Source organism: Oryza glaberrima, chromosome 3 (assembly GCF_000147395.1).
Source record: "Oryza glaberrima chromosome 3, OglaRS2, whole genome shotgun sequence".
In the NCBI taxonomy this organism is placed as follows: Eukaryota; Viridiplantae; Streptophyta; class Magnoliopsida; order Poales; family Poaceae; genus Oryza; species Oryza glaberrima.
This window is the reverse complement of record NC_068328.1, coordinates 14,913,593-14,925,313: the sequence shown is the minus strand read 5'-3', so window position 1 is coordinate 14,925,313 and position 11,721 is coordinate 14,913,593. Positions and strand designations below refer to the sequence as shown.

The 11,721-nt window shown below is 41.1% G+C and overlaps 1 protein-coding gene across 1 annotated transcript; it reads left to right on the top strand.

Moving 5' to 3' along the window:
- The first annotated feature begins 4,438 nt into the window (after positions 1 to 4,438).
- LOC127767540 (serine/threonine-protein kinase SAPK1) lies at positions 4,439 to 8,701 on the top strand. Its single transcript, XM_052292908.1, has 9 exons — positions 4,439 to 4,852; positions 5,830 to 5,904; positions 6,971 to 7,072; positions 7,156 to 7,209; positions 7,294 to 7,386; positions 7,494 to 7,586; positions 7,690 to 7,794; positions 7,898 to 7,996; positions 8,120 to 8,701. Exons 1-9 carry the CDS (start codon positions 4,733 to 4,735, stop codon positions 8,405 to 8,407), a joined length of 1,029 nt encoding a protein of 342 aa, XP_052148868.1. The 5' UTR covers positions 4,439 to 4,732; the 3' UTR covers positions 8,408 to 8,701.
- Positions 8,702 to 11,721: the final 3,020 nt, after the last annotated feature.

The window sequence follows — 11,721 nt, the reverse complement described above, 5'->3', positions numbered from 1 at the left end:
AATTAGATCACAAAACGCTAAGGACAGAGTTGAAACAAAATAGAGAGATGTGCCACTTGCTTACTTTACTCTATTTTAGACTAAGTTTAGACTAATATTAGTGCCTGAGTTTGAATTGAGGTAGATGTACATATAGTGAAATGAATAAACTATAGATAAAATATTTTTCTTGACTAGGTTCCTAAGCACCCTCTCTCTGCCCCTGCAAAAACGGTTTGGACGACGATCACCATCCCTCTCTTTCCCCTCTTCTCTCCCTTCCTTTCCTCCTCATCGGGTGACGGTGGTGGTGGCACTCTCTTTCGGTCTTTCCCCTGCCACCACCGCATCACCATTTATATAATACTACCTCTTTCTCAAATTATAAATCCTATATTTTTTACATGGTATTTAATAATATAGTTTGACTAATCCCAACAAATATGAAATTAGCATCACATGAAGTATTTTAAAATATGAATATAATAATATAACATGCATAATACTTAGTATAAATAGGATATACAGTAGTTAGTATGATTATTAATTAAAAGCTATCTAGTTTAATTTTTCATAGAAAGGGCACGGAGGGAGTACATGCTCTTTTGCTTGGGCGATACCGGCACAGTTTCGCGTGCACGTTCCAAATTAAACCCCTCATACGGTAACGAACACGCACCCAGCTAGCTAGACACACGCTAAGCTTGCTTGCTACGCGTGCGGCGTGCGCGACACCATCGAGTCGGCGAAAGCGACCGACCGACCGGGCGGGCATGAACAGTGCATCTCATACAGGCAACTGCATGCCTGTATACATGCTTCCAGGCTTCCAGCAACTGCAGAACAGTGTACGCACCTGTGTCGCGCATGCAGGGCAGGGCAAGGACAGCAGTTCGTATAGCTTTTTATTTTTTTTCTTTCTTTTCTTGGATGAACACGTACGTACCTGTGAACCGCTACAAATCTTTCCCCTTCCATTATACAGCGAGGAGGTTGAGGGCTTGTTCTAATAAATCAAAGCTAAATACAAAATATGAAGTTTGATCAACGTAGATTTTTTATATTGATTTTCAAATCGTTAAAAAATATATAAAAACTTTACCTATAAATTACTTTTCATTCCTAATAAATTGTTTTGACTTATTAAGAAATATGGGTAACCAATGAGGAGCTGACACTGTGTTTCATGTTCTGTGTGGCTGCAAAGATCTCTCATTATTTTTAGTGATATAAATATGTACGGGACTATGGGTCATCTTTTATAAGTGGCATTAATTTGTTTGGTATAAGAAGAATATATGTCAAAACCCCATAAAGTCCTCTTTTGCTTATCATGTGGCCTGGAGTGATGACATGTACTCCCTCCGTCCTCATGTGGCCTGGAGCGATGACATGTACTCCATCCGTCCCAAAATAAGTACAATTTTTAAAATAAGTATAATTTTATATTGTTTGTGTTGAACTTTTGACCGTTCGTCTTATTTAAAATTCTTTTATGGTTTGTACTTTTATTATTACTAGATGATAAAACATAAATAATACTTTATGTATGACTATTTTTATTTTTTTTCAAATAAGACGAATGGATAAATGTTAGACACGGATACTCGTGGATGTACTTATTTTGAACGGATGTAGTAGTTCGTACTCGTACATGCTCCAATATTATTATTATTTTCTGCTATTCCAAGATCTCGAGATGTGTCTCTATCTTGTCCAATGATATATAGTTTTCTAATGAGGGAATTTAGGTGAGCTTTCTTTACGTCAAAGATCGTGCGCTCGGGCCTCGGGGTATAGGATACATGATTTTATCACTAGAATTCAAAGTTTGGTGTTCACTCTATTACACACATGCAGATATATTCAATTTTTGATGTTAGGAATTTTTACGATTGACCTTGCATGCTTTATTATAGTGTTAAGATGGTGTGCTTGTGGCTATGTGTGCGTTATATAATTATTAGAGATGCCAATTTTGCTCACATGTATGGGTATCCGCGAATACCCGACCTTATGAACACGGATATGGGTGAAATATTTTATCCGTGTGCAGCCCATCTAATACCCGATAATATAGTAGGCAGTAATCGGGTCTTATTTTTACCCGTGGATAACCCATACCTAACCCGATGTATGTATTATTGATTTTGGCCCATTTCTTCATCCTCATACCCCTTTCTCTTGGTCTATTTAACCCATTAACCAGGGACATACATATATATATATATATATATATATATATATATATATATATATATATATATATATATATATATATATATATATATATATAACCAACAACATACAACCCTAGGGTTGTTTCTATCCCTCCTCAGTGCTTGCTTCAAGGTGGCAGTGGCGCAACTAGCGGGCGGCGACATGAGCAAGCGACGGCGGTGGCTCTCAAGGCGACGACAGATCCCAGAGAAGTGGCGTCAGGTGCCCTCTGGGTATCCACCGGGCATGCCTGTACCCGTATGGGCATGGATACGAGCATAAAGTTTTGCCCGCTACTGCTATCCGACATGATTCGGGTGGGTATTGACGTGCATGGTATTGCTCCGCCTGTGCCTGATCCGATCCGTTGCCATCCCTAATAATTAAATTGAAAACAATCAGCTTTTTTTGGAGCTTTTAAATTCTGTCCCAATTTCAGTCTTCATGAATGCGATAATTGGATGGAAATCACAATGGCTACAAGTAAACAATGGAGGTTCATTACTTAAAAATACCCACGAATTTCATTCAGTTTTATATGGTCTAGTTTCGCTTGGAGAAAAGCTAAATTGACTTCAACGTCGACGGAAATGTATTGGAGTATGATCAAAATTAAAGTTGTAATAGTTATGCCGACTATGATCATTTCCAAGAGGGCGAGTCCGAGTAGTATTTCCTCCGTTCTAAATTAATTATTTTTATCGTTTAAATTTTGTCTCATAAATTTATCATTTTAAAATACTACTTATCTCGTCAGTTATATCTCATTTCAATTTTCTCTTACTCCGGTCTCAACTACCCTTCTATTCTTAACCATAAATTATTTTGAAAAGGTCATAAAAGTATTTTACGGCAAACCTTATTATATACCAATCAACCCATAAAAATACTTTGTCCGTATAAAAAATATAAGGGATTTTGCTCCCATTAAAATATCTTAAATTTTGAAACAAAGGGAGTATAATTACTTCATTCATAAAAAAAACTTAACCTATGATCTCTACTAGTATAAAGAATTTAGATAATCCTTTATCCAGATTCGTTGTAGTAGGCCACATCTCTGAGTTTTCTTTTAAGACTCATGGAGCAATTTAATTAAGGATTGAGGTATTACCTTCATCCTAAAATAAATTAATCTAATACGAGATATGATATATCATATTATTACAAATCTAAACAGGTGTATTCTGGACAACTAAGGCCATGTTTAGATCCCATCCCAAAACTTTATACCATGTCACATTAAACGTTTAAATACCTGTATGAAGTATTAAACATAGGCTAAAAAATAGCTAATTATACATATTGCGACTAATTTGCGAGATGAATCTTTTAAGCTTAATTGCTCCATGATTTGACAGTGTGTTGCTACAGTAAATATTTTATTAATGATAGATTAATTAGGCTTAATAAATTCGTCTCATGCTTTACTGACAGATTCTGTAGTTAGTTTTTTATTAACACCCAAGCACCCCATACAACATCCGATAGTTAAAACTTTGCACCCCGGATCTAAACACCCCATAAGGCCTTGTTCGGTTAATCCCCATGAGGGATGGATTGAAGGGGATTTATTCCACACCTATTGTGGTGTGGAATTATTCCCCCTCAATCCCCTCCAAACCTAACAAGGCCTAAGGGTCTGTTTAGATCCCCTAACAAAATTTTACACTGTCAAATCGAATGTTTGGACACATGTATGGAGCATTAAATATAAACGAAAAAGTTAACTAAATACAGATTGCGTGTAAATTGTGAGACGAATTAATTAAGGCTAATTAATCTATCATTAGCAAATGTTTACTGTAGCACAACATTGTCAAATCATGGCGCAATTAGGCTTAAAAGATTCGTCTCACAATTTACACGCAATAATTAATTTTTTTTGATTATATTTAATGCTCTATGCATGTGTCCAAACATTCGATATGACAGTGTAAAATTTTGTTAAGGATCTAAACAGACCCTTAGGCCTTGTTAGGTTTAATACATATTTGATGTATTAAACATTCTATAATTTAGTTTGTTATTAAGCTACGTTTAATACATCAAATATGTATCCGTATATCCGATATAACACACAAAACTTTACACCCTCAACCTATACATAGCCTAAGTTTACGTAGTACGGACGACGTGTCATCCCCTTGCGGCGCGTTTCCCGTCTCCACGGTAGTACTATGCATAATTTAATAATAAATCGACGATGAGGTCGACGGCGACCCCTCGGACGGCACCCACGGCGACACATGGTCGGGACTCGCTCGACTGCCGCCGCCTATACAAAGGAAACGTCTCCCTCCTCCCAACCTCCCCTGCTCGATCACCACCACCACCTCTCGCTCATCCCAATCCCCATCACGAGCGCCCCAGAATCCCTCCCCTCCCTCGTGCACCGCCTCCCGTCCCATCCAGCTCCTTCTTCTTGGCGGGCGAGAGATCGATCGAGCTGGCTGCGTGTGAGCGAGTTGCCACGAGCAGCCAAGAGATTAACGGAGGGGGCGGACCGGCGGAGCGAGGTCGTTGAGGGGATATGGAGCGGTACGAGGTGATGAGGGACATCGGGTCCGGGAACTTCGGGGTGGCCAAGCTCGTCCGCGACGTCGCCACCAACCACCTCTTCGCCGTCAAGTTCATCGAGAGGGGACTCAAGGTAAAATGAAAGCTTCACCCTCCAAACTTTTTTCTTTCTTTCTTTCTTTCTTTTTGTTATGGTATGCACATCAACTGTGCGATCTGTGCTGGCTGTGAGATGTTTGCTCCGTTCGGCCGGGGCTTGTCTGAATTGCTAGTGCAACGCTGCTTGAAATGTTTCCTTCACATTTGGAGTCCTGCAAAAATAGCCGAATTTTCAGCATCCGGGAGAATCGGTTAGCGTTAGTTTTGCAGTAGGATTTTACATTTGTTCCCCCATCTTTTTAGTGCAGTTGATTGGTTGAAGCTTGCGCATTTCTTTCTAGATTACTTTTAGTTGTAACTAATTTGCTTCTAGAGAAGGAATATATCCCAAAATGCTGGTACCTTTTGTTAGGCCAAAAGGAACCCAAGAAAATTGGTCAATCCCTTTGACTATATTTGGTCCCTGACTCTCTAACACGTGACGAACTCTTATCGGTGACATTTGCCTCAAGGAAGCTAGCAGAGCCAAACTGTTCTACGCATAGTGATTTTTTATTTTTATTTTTTTGGCGTGAAGCACTGGCTATGATGACATAAGTTTCAATCAATTTTATTACTTATGTAGCTTGCTGTCTTTTATATTCAAATTTGTAGCTGCTTTTGATGGCCTTTTCTAAGCTCACTTTGGCATTTGGTGGATGTTTCTAGCGTTTTCGCTAGCCTTTCATACATGTCACTCGTCATTTATTAGTTCATTAATTGCTCTACTGTTACTGTGTGCTATGCTGTCCGTTTCTTGTTCTTCTTCCTCGTTTACTGTCGAGGTGCTGTCCATTACTATTTCGGGCTGATGATATTTTTGTTGTATTTTTTGTTCTGTTCGAGCTGTTTTTGTTTGTAATATTAATCTCTCTGTAAAAAAAAAATGGTACTCTAATAAGGGCCTTTGGTATCCATCATTGAGCGTCTTTGTTTCATTGGTTAACCACTTATTTTTTTATCGTTGTGTAGATTGATGAACATGTTCAAAGGGAGATTATGAACCACCGATCACTGAAGCATCCAAACATAATCCGGTTCAAGGAGGTAATCTCTTGGGCCTGTAGGGAAGTAATGTGTAATATAATCTCTAGTTGAATTGAGTGTTATGATTGTTTCTGCTCTTTTCGGGAATTTTTTTTTCTACTGATAGAAAGCGATAGTTATCTGTATTCTTCCACGCCTCTATGTTTATAGGACGACAGATGGAATACGTAACGTGAAAGTTTAGTTGCACATTTAGGAGGACTCTTTTGATGGTGACTTTTATCCCTTGAATGTCACTGTTTTCACCCCTGTTTTGTTCTTTTTCTGTTTTGAGTTCTCTTTAACTTCGAATATGCTGCTCACTTTAGTGTGTATGATTTGCATGAACCTTGTACTTTGTTTTTTCCACGGGCAGACTAGTAGGCTAATTGCCTAATTGCATAGATTCCTTTTTGAAGGAAAAAAATCAGGGCAGTTTTTTTACACTCTGCACAAATGAAAATAGTAGTTATTTCTAAAATAACAAAAATTAGGAGTTATTATTATAAAAACAAGTTATTTACAAAAGAAAAGGAGAAGTGCATGAAAGCAAAAGTTGCTAATCTGCTATTTTCAGGGAACTAAATGTACTAGTGTCTGGCATTAATTGTTGAGTCATGTTTTTCAGGTTAACTCTGTCTTACTGCTGTCTGTGTTCTGTGTAACTCAGGGAAGTTGATTCTTATTTAGATTGACAATGCGTATGTGTCCTTTTATGCTGCCTTTTACTGTATCGACGTTGTTATAAAAAATTCTTTTGTGGGGAGCACGCAAAAGCTTTGCATGGCATTCCATTAGAGAAGAGAGTTGAATACAACAAGTTGGCCCAAGGCCCAAAACAGACCTAGAAAGTCTTAAATTAGGTGCTAAAATTTTCAGGGCTATTTTAGGTTCTTTCGTCATTTTTTCTTCCAAGATCTGTTGAACAGGGTTTTTAGAATAAAGCTATCCTTGTGAATATTGCAAGCACTTTCCGCAGTTCTTTCTCTGCATTCATCGCTGAACACATGTATTTGACTGTTTGACGAGGTTTAACATTCAAACTTGTATTGAGAGTTGGAAAATTAAAGTAGTCCTTAGTTTTCAGGTCGTGCTAACTCCCACACATTTGGCAATAGTTATGGAATATGCTGCTGGTGGTGAGCTATTTGAAAGGATTTGCAACGCAGGGAGATTCAGTGAGGATGAGGTAGAGAATATTCTCCACAATCTTTGGGACTCTTATGCAGATTTATGTCATTGCATTGACAAATTATTCATTATCCTCATCAGGCAAGGTTCTTCTTCCAACAGCTGATTTCTGGAGTGAGCTATTGTCATTCTATGGTACATGATGTCTAGTTGACTTAAAAATATCAACTCTTTTGTAGACTATTGCCCACATTTGTCCTTATCTTTTTCTGCTTGCAGCAAGTATGCCATAGAGATTTGAAACTCGAAAATACTCTCTTGGATGGCAGTGTCGCACCTCGGCTTAAGATTTGTGATTTTGGTTACTCCAAGGTATGATTTATGCAGATACTATCCTCTGACATTCATGTTTTCTGTTGCCTAAAATTAGTACCCACCTGGCCACCCCTCCCTTTGGGCCTTTCTTTTTTAATTTTCAGTCTTCTGTCCTGCACTCTCAACCGAAATCAACTGTTGGCACACCGGCTTACATTGCTCCAGAGGTCCTCTCTAGAAAGGAATACGATGGAAAGGTAATTTTGTTCGCATGATTTGGGATGAGTCTCTCTATGATCCTACCAAATAGTCTTAATTTCCATGACTGGACTGTTGAAACATAATTACTTCGAATCTTAGGTAGCTGATGTTTGGTCATGTGGGGTAACACTCTATGTGATGCTTGTTGGTGCGTATCCTTTTGAGGACCCTGATGACCCAAGGAACTTCCGCAAGACGATCACTGTGAGTAAATCCGGCCATTGCCCATAGCCCCCACTCCTGTTAATTCAAAATCTGTCTCAATTCTAGTCAGTCTGATCATGTAGCCTATTGACCTCTTTTGCAGAGGATAGTCAGTGTACAGTATTCAATTCCAGACTACGTTCGAGTTTCAGCGGACTGCAGACATCTCCTGTCCCGAATTTTCGTTGGAAATCCTGAGCAGGTGACTCCTCGTCATGAAATAATTCACCATTTCACCTAGTAGCTTAGTGATCAATCTGCATTGGCTTTCCAACATGGTGTCAACCGACAAACATTCGTAAATTGCATGCATTTCTCTTTGTAGAGGATAACTATCCCAGAGATCAAGAACCACCCATGGTTCCTGAAGAACCTGCCCATCGAGATGACCGACGAGTACCAGAGGAGCATGCAGCTGGCGGACATGAACACGCCGTCGCAGAGCCTGGAGGAGGTCATGGCGATCATCCAGGAGGCCCGGAAACCGGGCGACGCCATGAAGCTCGCCGGCGCCGGGCAGGTCGCCTGCCTGGGGAGCATGGATCTCGACGACATCGACGATATCGACGACATTGACATCGAGAACAGCGGGGACTTCGTGTGCGCCTTGTGATCGATAGATGCCAAATTCGATCGATCGATCATCAGCTGGATGAAGACTGAAGTAGCGGGGCAGCGAGCTTTCTTTGTGGCTGATGTGTTGCTGTCATTCATGCCTCGTTTTTACTTCTGGGATCACATATGCTTTGTGACCAAGAGATTGCCATCGCTGTGGATAAATAAGATGAATTTAATTGCATGCTTAGTTATATTCTTGGCAGAGTGCTTTTGTGCTGCTGATTCTGAATTTTAGTTGTATGATCATTTCTTCTTTATGCAAATTACTATCGTCTCTCGCAATTGACAACCAGCCTGGAGCAGATTCTGTTTTACTATCATCTTTGCACCGCAGAGTATGGACATATATCGAGTGCACATTTACATATAGGGAATGCACTTATATGTGTAAGTAATAATACAATACTTTGGGTTCATGTGTTATCGGATAATATATCGCATATATGGTATTAAATACTTCTTTCCTCTCAAGATATGAATATTCTCCAGTCAAAAAAAATATGAACATTCTTAGTTATGAATCGACAAGTGTTTATTCAGATTTATAGTTCAAAGCTATTATATTTTGAGATGGAATTCGGATTTATATTTAAAAATTGTTATATTTTAAGAGAATTCAGATTAATAGTTAAAAATAGTTATATTTTAAGATAGAGGTAATACATGTTTACTGTCTAAATAGGAATGTGCTTATATATACTACTACTCTACTACCTCCATATAGAAAAACTGTTTTTCTTTCCAATCTCACACATACTCGTACATAAAAAAAACTCACACATATCAATACAAAGCCGAAAGATTAAAACTACTCTACCTTTTCAAACTCAAAACCTCTACTTTTCAAACTCCTATATATTTATCATTTATTCACTGTTTTCTCAAACTCCAATATATTAATTGCTTTAGAAATAAAGTATATGTGGCATAAATGAGGAAGCCCAAAATAAAGTCTTTGTGGGAGCAAAGGAAGTGGATTCAGAAAGAAATAGAAAATGGTTAGCGAGGGATTCGTGGGGTTTGAGACCCCGAAGCCCTCGTGCAGGATCCGCTTTAAGGGAGCATGCAGCAAGTTTTACAAGGTGATTCTAATCATCGTATTTCTTATCATATTGTAATGATAGTATATAATCAAAAGATTGAAAACAACACATTTGTCACATGTCCATTGTATACTCCTTTTTACAACATGCATGAACATGTGCTAAAAAGAATTGAAGAAACAAATTAGGGGGGGAACAAAGAACAAATCTACACATGACTATTTTCTTCTCCCGGATGACACACCGGCCATCGTTCTTGCGTGCTATCAAGCATGATCTGATGCACCACGCCGGCGTGATGCTTGCAGCGGCGGCGCCGTCGCCGCGCGCAGGCACAGCACCACCATGGGAGCAGTAGGTGTGGGCTCCAACGGCGGCGAGGCTTCCCGGCAGGGCGCGGAAGAGAGCCGCTCACGCGGCGGCGGGTGCCCTCGATCTTCGCCGGCGCCGCCGCCGTCCGCCCCTGCTGCGGCGGCGGGGCGGGCCACCACCTCGTCCTGCTTGTGCTCGGCCGTGGCGTCCAGCCGGCAGAGCGCATCCCTCTTCTGCCCGCCTACAGCCAGGTGCGGCGTCGGAGGCGGCGGCCGCGGCGGCGCCGCGCGGAGGCACAGCACCACCATGGGCGGCTCCGGCGGCGGCGGCAGCGGCGGCGAGGCTTCCCGGGGCGTGGAAGTGGAACACGGCCTGAGCAAGAATCGCTCGCGCTGGTAGCCTCGATCTTGGCCTTCCTCCTCCCCGGCGGCGCCGCGAGCCGCCGCCGCCGCCGCCTCCTGCTTGTTGTACTCCGCCGCGGCGTCCCGCAGGAGCGCCCGAAAGAAAACCTCCCGCGCCGCCACGACGTCGCGGTCGATGACCTCTTCCCACAGCCTCACCAGCTGCTTGCTCGACATTCCGTCGAATCTCGCCGGCGCCGCCGCCGCCGCCATCCTCCTCTTCTTGCGATCCATATATGCCACGCGCCTCGACGCGCCGCCCCCGCTATCTAGGGCACGTACGGCGAGGGATGCGCGTGTGATTAGTACAACGTGCATGCGGCGGCTAATCTAAAGAGAGATCGAGCTTAATCATGAGGAGTCGATCGATCACACTCTGACACCAACTAGGTTAATTAGGTCTCTTCTTCTCTTCCAAGTTACAAGCGTGGTTTTCCCAGTTTCCTGGCCACAAAGCGCATGAACCGGCGTGCATTGTTCATCGAGGGTTCGGACCTGATCACATTGTTATCCTCATTACTGCGTGTTTCTGAAAAATTAATAGTAAATCCTATAGAGCAACTCATCCCTGATCTTTTTTAGTGAGGAAGCTATGAATTTAACAATGTTGGATTAATTATTATTACTGCTTATTTGTATTTAAGTGCAGTCATTTATCTAATTATTATAGATTTATACATGAAAACCAATGTTGGCTGGGTGTTTTCTAAAAAAAAGGGGTTAGCCCATCCCACATACTAGAGATTATATATGGATATGTTACTGTCTTTAAAAGTATACAAGTTGGCCACACAAAGCAAGTGAATTTGGTTCACTTGCAGTCCCTAGCGTGACTACAACTTAAGCAGTCACACTAGCACCATTCGATGTAAATATAACGATTAGATCATCCAAAAACACTTTCCAACCAAATAAAGCACTAAGTGTTCAACGTAGCTCCGTTGCTGTAGCTTTAAATCAGGACCCTCCGTATAAAAAATGGATGGCCAAGATCACATGCAGTTCTTATCTTGTAGTGCCTAGTCTAACTATAAGTGATATTAATCCATAGCCAGTATACTCTTATACTGATTTGTATTTAATTAGAGACATAGCCTCACATGGAGTAGCGTGGGTATGTGTTTTCCCACTTAGGGCAGTAGCAGTGCGTCCGCTCGGGGATAAGGAGCCAAAGCCTCCACATAGGCAAAACACGGACGAGCCTTCCATTCTCACCGTGCGCGTAGCTGTTGTATAGACCCATCATCATTTTTTTTCTAGGCCGGCCCCACCATGAATCATTTTCCCCACGAGTTCTCTGACAACCTTTTCTTTTGCTGAGGAACGAGTTTCCTACTTTAGCTCCGCGTTCCTCACTTGCTAACGGGAGAAACCAACGTGGCGTGGAATCTTTGAGGTGGAACGCTGAGGCTGAACGACACCTCAGGTCACTGTGAAATCCCTTAATGCTTTAAAATGGCATGTACTATCTCCAAAGATTAGATCGATCATAAGGAAATAAAAACACCAATGGTTAAAAACTACGAGCATCAAGATTTAAGCCCCAGTAGAAT

Coding starts and splice junctions, on each gene's coding strand:
- LOC127767540 (XM_052292908.1), top strand. CDS start 4,733: ATGGAGCGGTACGAGGTGATGAGGGACATCGGGTCCGGGAACTTCGGG. Junction 7,387..7,493: donor GTGATTTTGGTTACTCCAAG/GTATGATTTATG, acceptor TTTAATTTTCAG/TCTTCTGTCCTGCACTCTCA. Junction 7,997..8,119: donor TCGTTGGAAATCCTGAGCAG/GTGACTCCTCGT, acceptor TTCTCTTTGTAG/AGGATAACTATCCCAGAGAT.